This window comes from Littorina saxatilis, linkage group LG13 (assembly GCF_037325665.1).
Source record: "Littorina saxatilis isolate snail1 linkage group LG13, US_GU_Lsax_2.0, whole genome shotgun sequence".
In the NCBI taxonomy this organism is placed as follows: domain Eukaryota; kingdom Metazoa; phylum Mollusca; class Gastropoda; order Littorinimorpha; family Littorinidae; genus Littorina; species Littorina saxatilis.
In genome coordinates, this window is record NC_090257.1 from 42,385,276 (window position 1) to 42,405,798 (window position 20,523).

Genomic DNA, 20,523 nt, shown 5'->3' on the forward strand with positions numbered 1-20,523 from the left:
ATATCAAAACAGCAGTGAACCCAAAAGTGAAAAGGAGATGAAAATATTAAATTAAAAGGTTGAGGGAACTTTCTTCATTTTTGTGTTACCTAGTGTGTTGAAATTAAAAACAGCCGTCTCCTGGCAGCGGAAGAGATAATTTGCCCGTCTATTTATGCATCGGTTTCACATGAAGGCACACTCCCTCAGGCCAAACAAAAATATATGTTGGTTTAGGGTAAAGTGACCCAAAAAGATAGGGTCGGTAGGTCGGCTTTTTTTGGTTTAAATTTAGTCGATTAGAAGGTTACTTCCCTTAGTCTCGGTATGATTCGCAAAATGTGCCAAAAGTTGGTTGTTTTTGTTTAGAAATGAAAAACAGTTTTAGGGTCGGCGGGAATAAAATAGGTTCGGTCGGGTTACCCTAACCCAACCTATATTTGTATTTGGTCTTATGTCTCAGAGCTGGCCAGGCTTTTACGTGGGTGACGCTCATCCGTCCACTTGGTCACACACAGCTGAACAGCATCTTGGTGCTCTCTGTGCACACACAGAACTGTTGTGACTTATTATGTAAAAGCCATTATTATTATTTAAGTTATTGAGACATCCCAGTGCACTAAGGGATTTATAGAGCAAATCGAGAAAATTCATTATTGAACGAAGCGCATAGCGCTGAGTTCAATAATTATTTTCGAGATTTGCTCTATAAATCCCTTAGTGCACTGGGATTGTTTCAATAACGATATTGTCAGTACCGCCAGATCAAAAAGAAGATTCAAAACGCACATTTTGCAACGCGCATTTGGATAGGCGTAACTGTGTGGTCAGGTTTGTGTCAGATCTACTTTTGTGTGGGCTGTCTCAAGTGTGTCGTGCTTTCGTCACACGCAAACTCTTGTTTTAATTTCTGTTGGTAAATTCCAGTGTAGCGTTAAGCTAAAAAGTGATGATCTTTCATAGAGACCTCATTTTGCTCTTAGTTATTTGCGATTCGAAACCTTCATCGAGCTTCGACAGATTGACTGTGCAGAGTTTTGCCCCTTGCCAAGGTCGACGGAAAGCACATTTTCAAAATAAATGTGGCATGTTTCTCGTGTGGTATCTTCACTCATCGGGGAGTCTGGTACTAAATATGAACGGTAAGAATGCTCTGAACCCTACACGTATTATATCCCCATCGTTTTGTCGTTCACATTTGCCCAACATGTTAATTTGCTGAGCGGGATTTATGTCGTCTGCTTGCGCAACGCTATGGCAATCGAACCACTGCACTGAGTCTCATTTCAAAAACAAAAATTGCTCGTCACGTTGCACTGAGTCTGCACGCATGAGGCAGGCTGGTAATAAGTCTTATATATGGTAAGAACGTTCTAAACCCTACACGTTTTCGATTCCGATTGTTCTTGCCTTGAAATAATAATTCGGAAAACATTCATTTACTGAACAGATGCAGTCGTATTTCAGTGTAGTCTGCTACGTGCTGATCTAGTTGCTACGAAGTTATCGGAATAACACTTGTGTTTTCTGTTAGCTGCTGGGAATTGTATACTAACTCATCATTTGGTAATGTGGATAATAAGCTACATGCCACTAACATGGCATAATTATGAGAAGAATCTTCGCAAGTCGAAACTGAAAAATTAGACACAGCGGGTTCTATTTTTAGATCAGTGGCAACTGTGGCACAGGCACATGCAATCTGTCAGAAAAAAACCACTTCTGCTTTAATTGAGAAGCAGGAAATTTATGGTCATAATCATTGGTATTGTGGAGAATATAAGCTACATGTCATTAATTAATTCTGAGGATGAGAGTACACTCTCGCTTAGGCAAAGGGCGGAAGAATACGCTCTGTGGAAAAGTTAGCGCACTCCAAGAGTGCACTAACAGTTTTAGCGCATCGCCATTAGCCAATCAACTGGTTCACATCAGTCATGTGACACCAGTACTTACTGACAATTATTATTATCATTTGTAAGAAATCAATACATCAACAATTCCAACTCACCACAACACGCAGTCTGGGTGTTGATATTTGGAAATGTCAACAAGTCGCGTAAGGCGAAATTACAACATTTAGTCAATCTGTCAAACCCACAGAATAAAACTAAACGCACTGCATTTTTTTCACCAAGACAAAACATCTTCGTCAATCCCCGCGACAAGGAAGTCGCTCACTTATCCCGTGCAACACAAAGTGAAACTGACATGCAAGAATAGCGAAATAGCGTATTGCGGTAAGCAGGAAAGCGCGCTTTTCTGTATTATTTTAAACTTTCTGACCTTGTTTTGAATATAACATATTATATCCCATGAGCTGCTTCTTTGTCTCTGTAATGCTACTATGGGTATATATGTTGTATTTTTCGGCTTCAATAAATACATAATGGGCTCAAAAAAATATATCATAGTACCGATTCCGGTTTGGCCGAGGAACTATACTTCTGCCTACACTTGACACTGCACCGAACATGTTTCAGTGGATTGATGAAGAGCATTGCTCACATGGCTAAACAAAAGAAAACACAACATTCACAGAGGACAAAACCATGATACGTATCTGTGGTATGCGATACAGTAAACAAAGCGTTTATCTTTACACTTTGGGTGCAGGTCGAGTAAAAAAAGAACAAAAGCGAAGAATCAACTGATAGTGACAGCAAACGAACCTCGCTGTTCATTTGAGGTGAAGCTAGACACACCGGTGACACTGTGACGGTTCCCCTACGCTTTGTGTTCGGTGCCCTGACCCTTTGTGTTCGGTTCCCACTCGGTTCCCACACGCCAAAATTCGCGGACAAAACATCCATTTATGGTAGTATTACGCAATGTTGCTCTCTGAGAATGGTCTTGTTAGATCTGTGAGTGTTTACACTACATGCCTAGGTGCTGTTGGATTGAAGGTTTTTGATATTTTAGCCGTTATTAGGTAGAATGCCTTCCACTTTACTGCAAAACTGCATAATTCGTAGCATCGGCAAGAAATATCCTACCAAAAAATGCCTGCTTGGAACTGTCGTTGGTCCAGCAAAAAGTTCAACATGTCTGTAGCAGACAGCCCAAGTTTCAAGATTGTAGGGCCATCCAAACAGCCGTAATAATAAAAACAACAAAAGTAGTCAGTGAAATTGGCTGTGTTCGGTCCCCACACACTTTTGTGACGTAGGCGTGACGGTTCCCATAATTTATTGTGTCGGTCCCCACTTTCTGTGTCGGACCCCACTTTCGACCTAATTTCTCTGTGACGGACCCCACAACCAGCCTATTTTGTGTCGGTCCCCACACCTTCTTGGATTTATGACTTGCCGGTTACTTGTATCATTGTATTCATTGAATCTAATTGTCTCGGAGTTATTTTTCAGCAAAAACCGGCAAGGCAGCACCTTTTGTGATACCAAGTAAGTCAGATGACATCAGTATGTGTGTGTGTGTGTGTGTGTGTGTGTGTGTGTGTGTGTGTGTGTGTGTGTGTATGTGAGAGAGAGAGAGAGAGAGAGAGAGAGAGAGAGTGAGAGAGAGAGAGAGAGAGAGAGAGAGATTGACACCTTTCCAGATCACTCCGGTTATGCGACACTACCGCGAGCGTCACTACCGCGTGTCACACTACGGCGAGTACGACACTACCGCGTGTAACACTACCGCGTGTCACACTACCGCGAGTACGACACTACCGCGTGTAACACTACCGCGTGTCACACTACCGCGAGTACGACACTACCGCGAGTATAACACTGCCGCGTGTCACACTACCGCGCGTACCACAACCGCGAGTACCATAACCGTAGAGAGAACGCATGCAAACTTACTTCTTGTGAGTTTGTGTTCTAACGGCTTTGATTGGAAGCAACCCATTCTATGTGTATTCTGATAGTGTGTTCTGATCGTTTTGAGTTCTTGGTTAGCATGACAAACATTGAATTAGTGTTCAGAGAACAGACCAGGCCTTTTTGTTTTATATTTCAAGGAAACATTTCAACCTTTGCCTTCAGCCATGGAAGTCATAAAATGACACGCGGTAATGTTATACTCGCGGTAGTGTGACACGCGGTAGTGTTATACTCGCGGTAGTGTCGTACTCGCGGTAGTGTCGTACTCGCGGTAAGTTCTGTTTCCGTACCCGCGACAGCGGCAGCGACAAAAGAAAACGCGCGCAAACGCGTGACGTGTTTCCGTACTTGCGTTTTAAACATGCGGTAAAATCTGTAAACTCCCGCGTTGCCGCGCGACAACGCGAAAAAATCGCTCCAGGACCCTTTCAAAAAAATCGCGTCGCTTGCCGCTTGTCGCGCCGCTAACGCGTCGCGCGTGTGGAAACACTCCTGGTCATTTTCTATGTGCTTGATTTTCGTCGCACCGCTGGAAAAACGCTATCGCGGGTACGGAAACACAACTTTAGTGTGAGACGCGGTAGTGGTACTCGCGGTAGTGACGCTCGCGGTAGTGACCAGCACCCGATCACTCCACATAAACGCTGGTTCTGGTTGCATTGTGCCGCTGACATACAGCTAATAGGATTTTTACACCCCCGGTATAGGGGTGTGTATAGGTTTCACTCGATGTGTTTGTGTTCGCAAGTAGATCTCAAGAATGAACGGACCGATCGTCACCAAACTTGGTGAACAGGTTCTATACATTCCTGAGACGGTCCTTACAAAAATTGGGACCAGTCAAACACACGGTTAGGGAGTTATTGGTGGATTAAAATTATACAAGGCCTGGTATAGACGGACACCCCCGTTGGTCAAAGGGAAATAACCATTCTCACTGCCACCAACTGAGAAGGTTATTTCCCTTTGACGGGGGTGTAGTTCCTATCGGAGGAATTTCTTGTTTTAATCCTTTTGTGGTATTGCTGATGATGCTGAACATGTATTTTACTAGTTTACCAATATGTATCTTTGACCCTGATAGCCTACGAAAACGGAGCAATCATGGCCCAACATTGGCCCAATGCTGAATTTATTGGCGCGGTGTTGAGCCTTAGTCGGGCCGTTGTCGTAGGCTGTCAGGGTTTATGTAGCCTTGTTCCATTGTATTCTGACTGTCATAAAGTAATTAATTTTAAGAGAAAGCAGTCATGAACACAAGGAGCTGGGAAAAGTTGCCTCTTACAACAAGCGTGGATAAAGACACATACTTGACACAGGCAAGTACTCTTTTTTTTTTCCAATCACCACTAGAAGTCCCTGGGCAGCATTTTGCTCTGAAAACTGAATCTCACATACGACAGGTGGATCTTTTATTTTAAAAATGTGCCAAATTGCATATCTCCAAGGCCTTAAGACTAAGAGTAGATATTGGGAAGGCCAGTTCAAGAAGGTGTGGGTGGATCAACACATAATTTGCTGGTATACTGGGAACCGTCCCAGAGATAAATAATGTTATATATTATTTGTGGCATAAACTAATAAAGTTAGTCTCTCTCTCTCTCTCTCTCTCTCTCTCTCTCTCTCTCTCTCTCTCTCTCTCTCTCTCTCTCTCTCTCTCTCTCTCTCTCTCACACACACATACACACACATACTGATGTCATCTGACTTACTTGGTATCACAAAAGGTGCTGCCTTGCCGGTTTTTGCTGAAAAATAACTCCGAGACAATTAGATTCAATGAATACAATGATACAAGTAACCGGCAAGTCATAAATCCAAGAAGGTGTGGGGACCGACACAAAATAGGCTGGTTGTGGGGTCCGTCACAGAGAAATTAGGTCGAAAGTGGGGTCCGACACAGAAAGTGGGGACCGACACAATGAATTATGGGAACCGTCACGCCTACGTCACAAAAGTGTGTGGGGACCGAACACAGCCAATTTCACTGACTACTTTTGTTGTTTTTATTATTACGGCTGTTTGGATGGCCCTACAATCTTGAAACTTGGGCTGTCTGCTACAGACATGTTGAACTTTTTGCTGGACCAACGACAGTTCCAAGCAGGCATTTTTTGGTAGGATATTTCTTGCCGATGCTACGAATTATGCAGTTTTGCAGTAAAGTGGAAGGCATTCTACCTAATAACGGCTAAAATATCAAAAACCTTCAATCCAACAGCACCTAGGCATGTAGTGTAAACACTCACAGATCTAACAAGACCATTCTCAGAGAGCAACATTGCGTAATACTACCATAAATGGAAGTTTTGTCCGCGAATTTTGGCGTGTGGGAACCGAGTGGGAACCGAACACAAAGGGTCAGGGCACCGAACACAAAGCGTAGGGGAACCGTCACAGTGTCACCGGTGTGCTAGAGTAACCTCCCTTCCTCCGTGTGTTCCAACAAGCAAAGATGCACTGTTACGAGTGTACCTTTTTGACTGGCCGGTTCGCACAGGCACAGGCTGTTTCATCCATGTTTCGAGCATGTCCAACTTTTTTGCTTTACACTGACGTAAGTTCATGGTTATATGAAAGTATCCAAGAGCTCGGCAAACGTGTATTTCATCCTGATGGAGTAAAATCAGTCCAAACGGTATTCAACACGCAGTTTCAAGGAGCAGCCATTACACCGTTTTAGACAGAATTGACGCTACCGGTATGGGTTGATTAACGCAAGCACGATCGAACAAATTAACTAAGAGATATATTTCACGAACATGAAATGACTGCTTAAATCTAAAGGAAGTTATTCAGTAAAATGTTAGTTTATTTTCGTAATTCTACACTCCAACACAAAAATTAAACTAGAATTGGGATCCGAGTTAACCAAACCGGTGTTGGCAACCGTAGCCTGAAACTGTGACCTTGGACGGACTCAGAGCCTAAATCGAAACTGTCTTTGATTCAATGAAAACTTTCATTGTGTGTGCTTTCTTTATTATCTTGAAACTAAAATGCATTCAAAAGCAAATCGAACAGTGGTTTGAATGTAGATTTAACACACATTTACGGATGCACTTGTTTGCACTTCATTTCTTCGGCGACGTGGCTTTAGCATGGGGTAGTGAAGAGGAACACACCTCGCTGGCTCACCTATTTTACACACCACAGACAACTACAGTGCTTTATTGTGGTCCACGTTGTCTTTGGTGTACGCATGGGATATACAGCTTACAACACTCGTGTTTTTTTTATATGGCTTGTATTTCAGTCAAGACCCAGCGGGAATATCATCGGGATTCACTCGCCATATAAAAAACCACTCGTGTTGTAACCTATACATATCTATGTTTTTGGAATCAGGAAATTATGCAGAATAAGATTAAATCGTTTTTGGATCGATTTCTTGAATTATAATCGTAGTACTAATTAACCTATTTGCGTTCATTGTGATCACATTTTAAGAGTAAACATAATATATGTATATATTTTTAGATTCAAAATTTGAAGAAGAATACGATGCAATCAATTTTAAATCTGTTTGCGAAAAATCGATTTTAATGAGAACTTTCATGAGCAAACTCATAATTAATTTTTAAGCCTCCAAGCTGAAATTCAATACCAAAGTCCGGGCGGCTTCGTCGAACATTACTTGACCAAAATGTCAACCCAATTGGTTGACAAATGAGAGCTTGACAGTGCCGCCTCAACTTTCACAAAAAAGCCGGATATGACGTCATCAAAGATATTTATCCAAAAAAAGAAAAAACAAGTCGCCTAAGGCGAAATTACTACATTTAGTCAAGCTGTGGAACTCACAGAATGAAACTGAACGCACTGCATTTTTTCACAATGACCGTAGTCCGCCGCTTGTGCAAAACGGAGTGAAACTGACGAGCCTGTTCAGCGCGGTAGTGGTTTCCCTGTGCTGCATAGCACGCTTTTCTGTACCTCTCTTCGTTTTAACTTTCTGAGCGTGTTTTTAATCCAAACATATCATATCTATATGTTTTTGGAATCAGGAACCGACAAGGAATAAGATGAAATTGTTTTTAAATCGATTTCGGAAATTTAATTTTGATCATATTTTTATATTGTTAATTTTCAGAGCTTGTTTTTAATCCAAATATAGCATGTTTTTGGAATCAGAAAATGATGAAGAATAAGATGAACGTAAATTTGGATCGTTTTACAACAAAAACATTTTAATTACAATTTTCAGATTTTTAATGACTAAAGTCATTAATTAATTTTTAAGCCACCAAGCTGAAATGCAATACCGAAGTCCGGCCTTCGTCGAAGATTGCTTTACAAAAATGTCAATCAATTTGATTGAAAAATGAGGGTGTGACAGTGCCGCCTCAACTTTTACAAAAAGCCGGATATGACGTCATCTAAAGTATTTATCGAAAAAATGAAAAATAGATCCGAGGATATCATTCCCAGAAACTTTCATGTCAAATTTCATAAAGATTGGTCCAGTAGTTTGGTCTGAATCGCTCTACACACACACACACGCACAGACAGACACACACACGCACAGACAGACAGACAGACAGACAGACAGACAGACAGACAGACACACACACACACACACACACACACACACACACACATAAACCATGACCCTCGTCTCGATTCCCCCTCTATGTTAAAACATTTAGTCAAAACTTGACTAAATGTAAAAACGGGTGGAGATATCTTACTCGGGAACTCTCATGTGAAGTTTCATGAAGATCGGTCAAGTAGTTTCTCGGAATCGCGTTATACACACACACACACACACACACACACACACACACACACACACACACACACACACATACACCACACCCTCGTCTCGATTCCACTTCTATGTTAAAACATTTAGGCAAAACTTGACCAAATGTAACAAGTCGCGTAAGGCGAAATTACTACATTTAGTCAAGCTGTGGAACTCACAGAATGAAACTGAACGTACTGCATTTTTTTCACAATGATCGTAGTCCGCCGCTAGTGCAAAAGGCAGTGAAAGTGACGAGCCTGTACATGTTTAGCGCGGTAATTTAATTTTAATCATAATGTTTATATTTTTAATTTTCAGAGCTTGATTTTAATCCGAATATAACATATTTATATGTTTTTGGAATCAGAACATGATGAAGAATAAAATAAAAGTAATTTTGGATCGTTTTATGAAAAAACAATTTTAATTACAATTTTCAGATTTTTAATGACCAAAGTCATTAATTAATTTTTAAGCCTACATGCTCAAATGCAATACCGAAGTCCGGCCTTTGTCGAAGATTGCTTGGCCAAAATTTCAATCGATTTGATTGAAAAATGAGTGTGTGACAGTGCCGCCTCAACTTTTACAAAAAGCCGGATATGACGTCATCATAGATATTTATCGAAAAACTGAAAAAAAACGTCCGGGGATACCATACCCAGGAACTCTCATGTCAAATTTCATAAAGATCGGTCTAGTAGTTTACTCTGAATCACTCTACACACACACACGCACACACACACAGACACACATACACCACGACCCTCGTCTCGATTCCCCCCTCTACGTTAAAACATTTAGTCAAGTTTTGACTAAATGTAAAAAGGGAGAGATGGTTTCATTTCACGTTCAGTAAAGCGTTTAACGATCTGAGACAGCGAAGGAGCGTGCCTTTAAATCATGCAGCTAGCTACGCGTGCAAATGAGAACCACCAGAATCAACACAAAGATACTTTTGTTTTGCTGTAACACAAGACATTGTGGAACCAATGGAAGAATATCCAAGCAAACGAATGCAAGAAAAGAAAGGAAAAGAAAAAACTAGCACGACTCACCGCATAGACCACAACCATGCTCACAAACATGACAGACAAAAACCGAGTTGGATAGCGGAAACCTGGAAAAAATAAAACATCACCAATTTGTTGGCTTTACAAATACATTGCATTCTTTTGCACTGTCATTAAACACCGCGCTAAAGCATGCAGGTAAACACAACAACAACAACAACAACAACAACAACAACAACAACAACAACAACAACAACAACAACAACAACAACAACAACAACAACAACAACAACAACAACAACAACAACATACATTTGGTCACAACATAAACAAGTCGCGTAAGGCGAAAATACAACATTTAGTCAAGCTGTCGTACTCACAGAATGAAACTGAACGCACTGCATTCTCTCACCAAGACCGTATACTCGTAGCATCGTCAGTCCACCGCTCGTGGCAGTGAAATTGACTAGCAAGAATAGCGCGGTAGTGGTTGCGCTGAGCAGGATAGCACGCTTTTCTGTATCTCTGTTCTTTTTAACTTTCTGAGCTTGTTTTTAATTCACATCTATATCTATATACGGCTTGTGTGTGTGTGTCTGTCTGTCTGCCAAAGTTCTCGATGGATCTGCTTCAAATTTGGTGGGCATATTCAGGTAGACCCCGGACACAATCTGGTCGATGAAAATTTTCAACACGTGCTCTCAGCGCGCAGCGCTGAACCGATTTTGGTTTTTCTGTACATCCATTCCCAGTAACTCTTCCTTATCTTCTCCAGTGTTTTGCGCGTTTATCTCCCTTCCTTCGTGTGGCGTCAATCGCGTACGCCGGGTCGGCTCTACTTCTTCCCGGCGAAGCCGGGTATTCATCTAGTATATCATATCTATATGTTTTTGGAACCAGGAACCGACAAGGAATAAGAAGAAGTTGTTTTTAAAGGGATTCCGGACATTTAATTTTTATCATACTTTTCATATATTTAATTTTCAGAGCTGGTTTTTAATCCAAATGCAACATATTTATATGTTTTTGGAATCAGAAAATGATGGAAAATAAGATGAAATTAGTTTTGGAACGTTTTACAAAAAAACTATTTTAATTACAATTTTCAGATTTTTAATTACCAAACTCATCAATTAATTTGTACCCCTCAAAACTGAAATGCAATACCGTAGTCCGGTCTTTGTCAAAGATTGCTTGACCGAAATGTCAATCCATTTGATAGAAAAATGAGGGCGTGACAGTACGGCCTCAACTTTTACAAAAAGCTGGATATGACGTCATTAAAGACATTTATCCAAAAAATGAAAAACTCATCCAGGGATATTATACCCAGAAACTCTCATGTCAAATTTCATGAAGATCGGTCCAGTAGTTTTCTCTGAATCGATGTATATGTCACAGTGGAAAGTGGAATCCAGAGGAATCTGAGATTCCCCTTGGGGAAAGTAGAATTCCAGTTTCCCCTCGAGGAGGGGAAACTGGAATTCAATCTCTAGGGGAAAGTAGAATTCTACTTTGCCCTAGCGGAAACTGGAATCAGTCTTGAAAATTGCTTCATTTTGTGCCAGATTTTACTGAACTTTAGAACGTAGTCCTGCTGACCGACTCAGCTTTTTTCTCAGCATTTTACCCAAAACATATGTTTTTGCCTTGTGTATGTAGTGGACTCGACAATGCTGAATTGAAGAGTGTTGTGGACAGATGTCGTAACTGTTTTTTGTTTGTGATGGAAGCCAATTTAACGTTCATTCACACATGCAAGGTCAAACACTTGATCAACAGACATCACGCCATGCTCACGTGGATACAAAACAAGTGTTTTGGACTCGAGCACTTTACAAGTGAGCAGCCTAACATCTGTGTTGGTTCTATCGGCACTGTGGATTTTAACTCCCGCTGTGTTGCCCTCTGAAAACGACTTCGTCACATCTTTCAGTTTCTTTTGGTACCGAGATTCTTGGCGCCTGGCAGCCGTCAGGAAGTTTCTTCTTGCAGCCAACCGCTTGTCTCTGTGAACTGCACTGGCCTCATTTTCAACCACCGCACTGCGTCTCCAAAGAACAAACTGTCCAACCTCTAATGGCTCTAGCATGGGATTTCCCTCTGTGGGCACACATGCAGGGTCAAACACTTGATCAACAGACATCACGGCATGCTCACGTGGATTTACTTTCATACCATTAACAGAGGGAATGTTCGTGTGTTCTGTTCCTGCACCGACAATGTGGTTTTCACTCAAGAGGAGATACTGTCTTCCACGCTTTCTGTTCTCAGTTGAATCATTGTTGACTGAAACAGCATGAACTGCACCGCTGTCATGACTGCCAGACTGGGGAACCGCCCCATTCTGACCCTCCAGCTCCAAACTCACACCACTGTGGCTGCCGCTCTCGGACTGCAAAAACCCATCAGTCTGACTCCCAGACTGTGAAAACCCGTCATTCTGACTCCCAGGCTGTGAAAACCCGTCATTCTGACTACATACCTTGTGTCTGCGGGTGACGGGGGCGACCGTGGATCATCACAGTACCGGGCCACATGTTGCAGACTTCCTGAATCACCCCAGCAGTAAATTCTCTGCAAAGATAAATCAATAGATCAGCAATTACCTCGCCCATTGCAGTTGCAAAGCTGTTTGAAAGCATATAATTTTTATTTTCTTTAGATTTGAACCTCCACCGTTCCCCCAACCCCCCCCCCCCCCACCCCTCCTTACACACACACACACACACACACACACACACACACACACACACACACACACACACACACACACACACACACACACACACAAACACACACACACACACACACAAGGATGGAAAAAAGCCGTTTAGAGTCTGCGGGGAGTCCGTCGGGTTAACCTAGACAAACCTTTATTTTTTATTTTTTAGGCCTTATCAAAATCCCTTTATCCAGAAAACATTGAAGGTAGGCTCAGGTGCACTGGATGACAATACATGAAACAGTACTTACCTCCCATTATCGCTCTGGAGAATTCTCGGAGGTCCAAAACTGCAGAACTGGTCGAAGAGATGACTTGCAACCTCAGCAGCCCACTTAGACTTCAAGGCGTATGCCCAGCTGTACTTGGAGAAGCAATCTCGGGCGTGCAGAATCCACTTGTACTCATTAGCGAGCTTTAGATTGACCAACGAAACTTAGTTCGTAGCGATCCCTTTCGTTTCCGGTTATGCAATCGGGAAATCCCTGCGAACTTTTCTTCGCGCCTGCGGTTCTGAGGCAGTAGCACCTTTAGAAGCAGACGAAATGTTTGTCAATCAATCAATCAATGAGGCTTATATCGCGCATATTCCGTGGGTACAGTTCTAGGCGCTCTGCAGTGATGCCGTGTGAGATGACATTTTTATACGGCCAGTAAATTGCAGCCATGTCGGCGCATATTTACCTTTCACGGCCTTATTCCAAGTCACACGGGTATGGAAGACAATTATTAACTGTGCCTAAGCAATTTTGCCAGGAAAGACCCTTTTGTCAATCGTGGGATCTTTAACGTGCACACCCAATGTAGTATACACGGGGGGTGGTTCGGACACCGAAGAGAGTCTGCACACAAAGTTGACTCTGTGAAATAAATTTCCGCCGAACCTGGGATCGAACTCGCGCTGACAGCGGCCAACTGAATACAAATCCAGCGTGCTACCAACTGAGCTATATCCCCGTGCTCATCCAAACCAATGGCTAAAACATTGGATAGTGTTCGTGTGCATTCATATGGATACACCATTAAAGTGATTTTACATCTTTACCATACCCAGGGTAGTCACCTGAAACCTAGAAATAATGCAAAACTTATGTTGAAAATCTCAATCGAAACAACAACTCGTCCGCCATTTTTAATTCTGAGCGCAAAAGCAGACCAAAACAGCACCCTTTTTGAAGAGCAAAGTACACCTATTTTAGCGAATCCACACAACAACAAAATGGTGTGAGAATACAGTCAAAACATTTATTCAAGCTTACGTTAACAGCAATTGACCCAATACATGCAACAAATACCAGAAACATACCTACGAATCACGATTCGTCAAAATGATGAAAATACCGCAAGTTCGCGCAACGAAGAATCGGACGTAATGCAAATGAGGAGGTCGTGACCTTCCGGAAGCGCAAAAGTGATGACGTAGACAGGGGGTTTTCCCACGAAGAAAGACTACGAACTAAGTTTCTGTGCTTTCTAAAGCTCGCTTCTAAAGTCAATTAGGTCGATCTGAACTCGAAGAAGGAACGACAGGTTGACCATCGCCTTGCCTGATGGTAGACTCTTCACTGGTTGCCTTTGGCAGCAACTAGTGCAGGTCTTGAGGAAAATGTCAATTACATCCCATTTGATTCCGGCGTAGTTGCTTTTGACTTCTGCCCAGGTCTTGTCTCGGCCAGAATGGCCAACGTTAGTGTGGCATGTGGAGATTGTTTGGAAAATCTCCTCACGTGCGACAACCGGACAACCCGACTTCTTGCAAAATATTATATTCTGCGAGCCGACCATCCCGAGCTTGTCACAGCTTTTTGGTCCAATGTTTGAATTTTGGACCCTCTGGACATGCCTCCTTCTCGTCCAAACTGAGCACCCGCGAACGACAAGAAGAAGAAGCACCCGCAGAACTTTGTTGTATTTCTTTTGGGGCAGGCAAAAAGTCTCTCTATTGTTCATATTCAGTTTGTGTATGTGCGCATCCAATTGCTGGTAGAAGTTTGCTTTTTGTTGCTGGTCACCACTGTCACCGTTAATCTCCATACTGTCCTCTGCTTCTCTCTTGGCTGTCAAACTGAGATCTGTGTCAGCAACTTCCCCTTTTGTGTGAACCAGTGCTCACCAAGGAGCACTTTATTGCTCCAGTACAGCTTAATGGAGTTGTATTCACGAATTCGTGATCTCAAGTCGTGGCAATTAGAATACACCTGGAAAACTGGTATATAATTTGACATTCACCCAATACCTTTTGTTGGAATAAAACAAGTTCTAAGTCCAGTAAAATCTGGCACAAAATTAAGCAATTTTCAAGTCTGATTCCAGTTTCCACTAGGGCAAAGTAGAATTCTCCTCTGGATTCCACTTTCGACCACTTTGACTGTTCAAGTCTGATTCCAGTTTCCACTAGGGCAAAGTAGAATTCTACTTTCCCCTAGAGATTGAATTCCAGTTTCCCCTAGAGGCCAGTTTCATCTGGCAATAATCCAGAGGAAAGTAGAATTCCAGTTTCCTCGAGGGGAAACTGGAATTCTACTTTCCCCTAGGGGAATCTCAGATTCCTCTGGATTCCACTTTCCACTGTCACACACTAACCAACACACACACACACACACACACACACACACACACACACACACACACACACACACACACACACACACACACACATACATATACACATACATATACATCACGACCCTCGTCTCGATTCCCCGTCTATGTTAAAACATTTAGTCAAAACTTGACTAAATGTAACAAGTCGCGTAAGGCGAAAATACAATATTTAGTCAAGTAGCTGTCGAACTCACAGAATGAAACGCAATGCCATTTTACTCGTAGCATCGTCAGGCCACCGCTCATGGCAAAGGCAGTGCAGTGAAATTGACAAGAAGAGCGGGGTAGTAGTTGCGCTAAGAAGGATAGCACGCTTTTCTGTACCTCTCTTTGTTTTAACTTTCTGAGCGTGTTTTTAATCCAAACATATCATATCTATATGTTTTTGGAATCAGGAACCGACAAGGAATAAGATGAAAGTGTTTTTAAATTGATTTCGAAAAAAACAATTTGATAATAATTTTTATATATTTAATTTTCAGAGCTTGTTTTTAATCCGAATATAACATATTTATATGTTTTTGGAATCAGCAAATGATGGAGAATAAGATAAACGTAAATTTGGATCGTTTTATAAATTTTTTTTTTTTTTACAATTTTCAGATTTTTAATGACCAAAGTCATTAATTAATTTTTAAGCCACCAAGGTGAAATGCAATACCGAACCCCGGGCTTCGTCGAAGAGTACTTGACCAAAATTTCAACCAATTTGGTTGAAAAATGAGGGCGTGACAGTGCCGCCTCAACTTTCACACACACACACACACACACACACACACACACACAGACATACAGACACACACACGCACATACATCACGACCCTCGTCTCGATTCCCCGTCTATGTTAAAACATTTAGTCAAAACTTGACTAAATATAAAAATCAACACCCTGACTGCTTGCTGTGGTGAGTTAGATAGAGAATACTACATGGCTTGCTGTGTCCTACCAGATTTACACCAGTTGTTTTTTACATTTAGTCAGGTTTTGACTAAATGTTTTAACGTAGAGGGGGGAATCGAGACGAGGGTCGTGGTGTATGTGCGTGTGTGTGTGTGTGTCTGTCTGTCTGTGTGTGTGTGTGTGTGTGTGTAGAGCGATTCAGACCAAACTACTATACCGATCTTTATTAAATTTGACATGAGAGTTCCTGGGTATGATATCCTCAGACATTTTTTTCAATTTTTTGATAAATGTCTTTGATGACGTCATATCCGGCTTTTCGTGAAAGTTGAGGCGGCACTGTCACGCTCTTATTTTTCAACCAAATTGGTTGAAGTTTTGGTCAAGTAATCTCCGACGAAGCCCGGACTTCGGTATTGCATTTCAGCTTGGTGGCTTAACAATTAATTAATGACTTTGGTCATTGAAAATCTGAAAATTGTAAAAAAAATATTTTTTTTATAAAACGATCCAAATGTACGTTCATCTTATTCTCCATCATTTGCTGATTCCAAAAACATATAAAGATGTTATATTTGGATTAAAAACAAGCTCTAAAAATTAAAAATATAAAAATTATGATTAAAATTAAATTTTCGAAATCAATTTAAAAACACTTTCATCTTATTCCTTGTCGGTTCCTGATTCCAAAAACATATAGATATGATATGTTTGGATTACAAACACGCTCAGAAAGTTAAAACGAAGAGTGGTACAGAAAAGCGTGCTATCCTTCTCAGCGCAACTACTACCCCGCTCTTCTTGTCAATTTCACTGCCTTTGCCATGAGCGGTGGACTGACGATGCTACGAGTATACGGTCTTGCTGCGTTGCATTGCGTTCAGTTTCATTCTGTGAGTTCGACAGCTACTTGACAAAATGTTGTATTTTCGCCAAACGCGACTTGTTTAAATATTGAACTGCGAGCGAAAGCGAGCTGTTCACTATTTGAAAAAGCAACGAGTGTAAATCTGGTACGATACAGCAAGCCATGTAGTATTCTGTTTATCCTATATACTGTACTTACGTGTATTTTACTTAAAATGTCCTGCAGTCGAGGCAGCTAAATTGAAGACGCTTGTTATGGAACCTCGATCTCTTCTAATGCAATCTATTACGTCAAAGTAAAGAAACGTCACTCTGAAAGTGTGGCGTGACGTGTTAGTTCTAAAAATTCATCGTGGGTAATTAGCGAGCGCAATTTTTTACATTTAGTCAAGTTTTGACTAAATGTTTTAACATAGAGGGGGAATCGAGACGAGGGTCGTGGTGTGTGTGTGTGTGTGTGTGTGTGTGTGTGTGTGTGTGTGTGTGTGTGTGTGTGTGTGTGTGTGTGTGTGTCTGTGCGTGTGTGTGTGTAGAGCGATTCAGAGTAAACTACTGGACCGATCTTTATGAAATTTGACATGAGAGTTCCTGGGTATGATATCCTCAGATTTTTTTTCATTTTTTCGATAAATGTCTTTTATGACGTCATATCCGGCTTTTTGTAAAAGTTGAGGCGGCACTGTCACACCTTCATTTTTCAATCAAATTGATTGAAATTTTGGCCAAGCGATCTTCGAGGAAGGCCGGACTTCGGTATTGCATTTCAGCATGTAGGCTTAAAAATTAAATAATGACTTTGGTCATTAAAAATCTGAAAACTGTAATGAAAATTATTTTTTTATAAAACGATCCAAAATTATTTTTATTTTATTTTTCATCATTTTCTGATTCCAAAAACATATAAATATGTTATATTCGGATTAAAAACAAGGTCTGAAAATTAAAAACATAAAAACTATGATCAAAATTAAATTTCCGAAATCGATTTAAAAACAATTTCATCTTATTCCTTGTTGGTTCCTGATTCCAAAAACATATAGATATGATATGTTTGGATTAAAAACACGCTCAGAAAGTTAAAACGAAGAGAGGTACAGAAAAGCGTGCTATGCAGCACAGCGAAACCGCTACCGCGCTAAACAGGCGCGTCACTTTCACTGCCTTTTGCACTAGCGGCGGACTACGGTCATTGTGAAAAAATGCAGTGCGTTCAGTCTCATTCTGTGAGTTCCACAGCTTGACTAAATGTAGTAATTTCGCCTTACGCGACTTGTTTTTCTATAATGACGTTTGTCTCGGTGACTTTGGCATAATAAGCAGTGAAAAAACAGGTCCCTGCCAGACTTGCTTGACATGACCTCATTTACATGATATACACACGTGTGATTTGAACGATTATTATCTCACGAGTATCTCTCTCAATTTGTAGGATAAAATTTCTTTCATGAATTAATTTCCGATAAAAGCACCAGTGTCTTTTACCAAATTAATTCTTTTAAAAAATACCACTGATCACAGAGAGCAATCATAATGTTCCTTTGTGGCCTGTGGAGGGATGATCTTATCCCATGTAAAAGTCTGACCGGATCTGGGACAGTGAGGCGACCTGCTTTCACGAGGCAGAGTAGTAGTAATGCAAGGCGATCAGCTATGTAACTTCAGCAGGACAGACGACGCACTGTAGATTATCCCAGCCCGCTACACGTTGCGTGAAAGGAAACTGATAGGCCAAGTAATCGTCATAATCCCTATCGCAGCATAAATAATATGCAGTGCGTCGTCTGTGCCGCTGAAACTGCGCAGGTATATTCTGCCCTTAATCGCTTACCATGCATCGACGGGCGCAGTGGCGGGGTGGTAAGACGTCGGCCTCTTAATCGGAAGGTCGTGAGTTCGAATCCCGGCCGCGGCCGCCTGGTGGGTTAAGGGTGGAGATTTTTCCGATCTCCCAGGTCAACTTATGTGCTGACCTGCTAGTGCCTTCGTGTGTACACGCAAGCACAAGACCAAGTGCGCACGGAAAAGATCCTGTAATCCATGGCAGAGTTCGGTGGGTTATAGAAACACGAAAATACCCGGCATGCTTCCCCCAAATGCTTCGGCGTATGGCTGCCTGGCTGGTGGGGAAATACGGTCATCCACGTAAAAACCCACTCATGCAAAAACATGAGTGAACGTGGGAGTTTCAGCCCATAAACGAAGAAGAAGAAGCTTACCATGCCTCCAACGGTAGCGCCATCTATGTGTAGTTCTCACGAACAGCGATCGTACAGTCTGCAGCATGCTATGCGAAGAAGCCATGTTTCTGAAATTGAAATTAAATACTAAAACAAACAGGAATCGACCCAACCGGTAAACTAAGTTTCCCTTCAGAAAAGACATGTCAAATGCAACGCATGACACAACGCAAACTATATTAGAACATTTGGGGGAAGAATGAAGGGGCGAGGAGAAGTAGATACAAAACACAGTCCGGATTGTGTGGGTCGTGGACGACCCATATAGAATTAAAGAAGGCATTTTACGGTGTTTATCCCTATTCGGATTGCATGGGTCGTGTACGACCCATACTCTGCAAACAAGCAGTAAAAAGTTTATCCTTATTCGGATGGCGTGGGTCGTGTACGACCCATACTTTTTACATTGAATCCTTCTTTGGAAAGTATGGGTCCGGTCGTACACGACCCACATCATCCGGACTCTGTGGTCCAAAGCGTGAAAGTGCCGTAACCTTGGCTGATAAAGTCGATCAGCCTCTCCGTGTCTGTATGTCTGTCTGTCTGTCTCCCATTCAACGTGTGTGTGTGTGTGTGTGTGTGTGTGTGTGTGTGTGTGTGTGTGTGTGTGTGTGTGTGTGTGTGAGTGTGTGTGTACGTGTGTATGTGGGTGTGTGTGTGCGGGTGCGTGCGTATGTGTGCGTATGTGTGCTTGAATCTATATTTGTGTGTGCATCTGTGTGAGCCTGTAGGTGTTTAAGAGAGAGAGAGAGACAGAGATAGACAGACACACACATACAGAGACAGAGGGAGAGAGACAGAGACAGAGCGAAAGAGGGTGACAGCACGGTTTCAAAAGCATCAGACAAAACTGGGCGGGAAGAAACACACACTTGACTCCAACTCACGATTCCGTCTCAGACTTTTTCAGAAGCTTGGTCACGTGACGCCCAATGTAAGCTCTGCAGACGTCATCCACTGAGCTATCGGGTTTCTTGGTCTGTGCAACATAGAGACGACCTTCTCGTATCGCACGTGGAATCCGTGCTGGTATGGACACGCTGAGGTACAGCTGGCACAGAACTTGGGGCAGGCTGCTGAACACCAGAATCACTCGCTCTTCCTACCAGACATGAAATGAAATATAAATTCACTTATTCATACATGTACAATAACCTTCTTTTTACATTTAGTCAAGTTTTGACTACATTTTTACATTTAGTCAAGTTTTTTTTAACATAGAGGGGGGAATCGAGACGAGGGTCGTGGTGTATGTGTGTGTGTGTGTGTGTGTGTGTGTGTGTGTGTGTGTGTGTGTGTGTGTGTGTGTGTGTGTGTGTGTGTGTGTGTGTCTGTGTGTGTATAGCGATTCAGAGTAAACTACTGGACCGATCTTTATGAAATTTTACATGAGAGTTCCTGGGTATGATATCCCCAGACGTTTTTTTTCATTTTTTCGATAAATGTCTTTGATGACGTCATATCCGGCTTTTTGTAAAAGTTGAGGCGGCACTGTCACACCCTCATTTTTCAATCAAATTGATTGAAATTTTTGTAAAGCAATCTTCAACGAAGGCCGGACTTCGGTATTGCATTTCAGCTTGGTGGCTTAAAAATTAATCTATGACTTTGGTCAT

General features: G+C 41.8%; 1 protein-coding gene across 1 annotated transcript in view; it reads right to left on the reverse strand.

Moving 5' to 3' along the window:
• LOC138945905 (receptor for retinol uptake stra6-like) overlaps positions 1 to 20,523 on the reverse strand; it is a 68,190-nt gene that overhangs the window by 27,235 nt on the left and 20,432 nt on the right. Inside the window, exons 7-9 of the mRNA XM_070317425.1 lie at positions 19,795 to 20,009; positions 18,887 to 18,975; positions 9,618 to 9,679 (exon numbers count right to left, since the gene is read on the reverse strand). Coding sequence (XP_070173526.1) covers positions 9,618 to 9,679; positions 18,887 to 18,975; positions 19,795 to 20,009 — 366 coding nt within the window. The remainder of the gene's footprint in view (positions 1 to 9,617; positions 9,680 to 18,886; positions 18,976 to 19,794; positions 20,010 to 20,523) is intronic.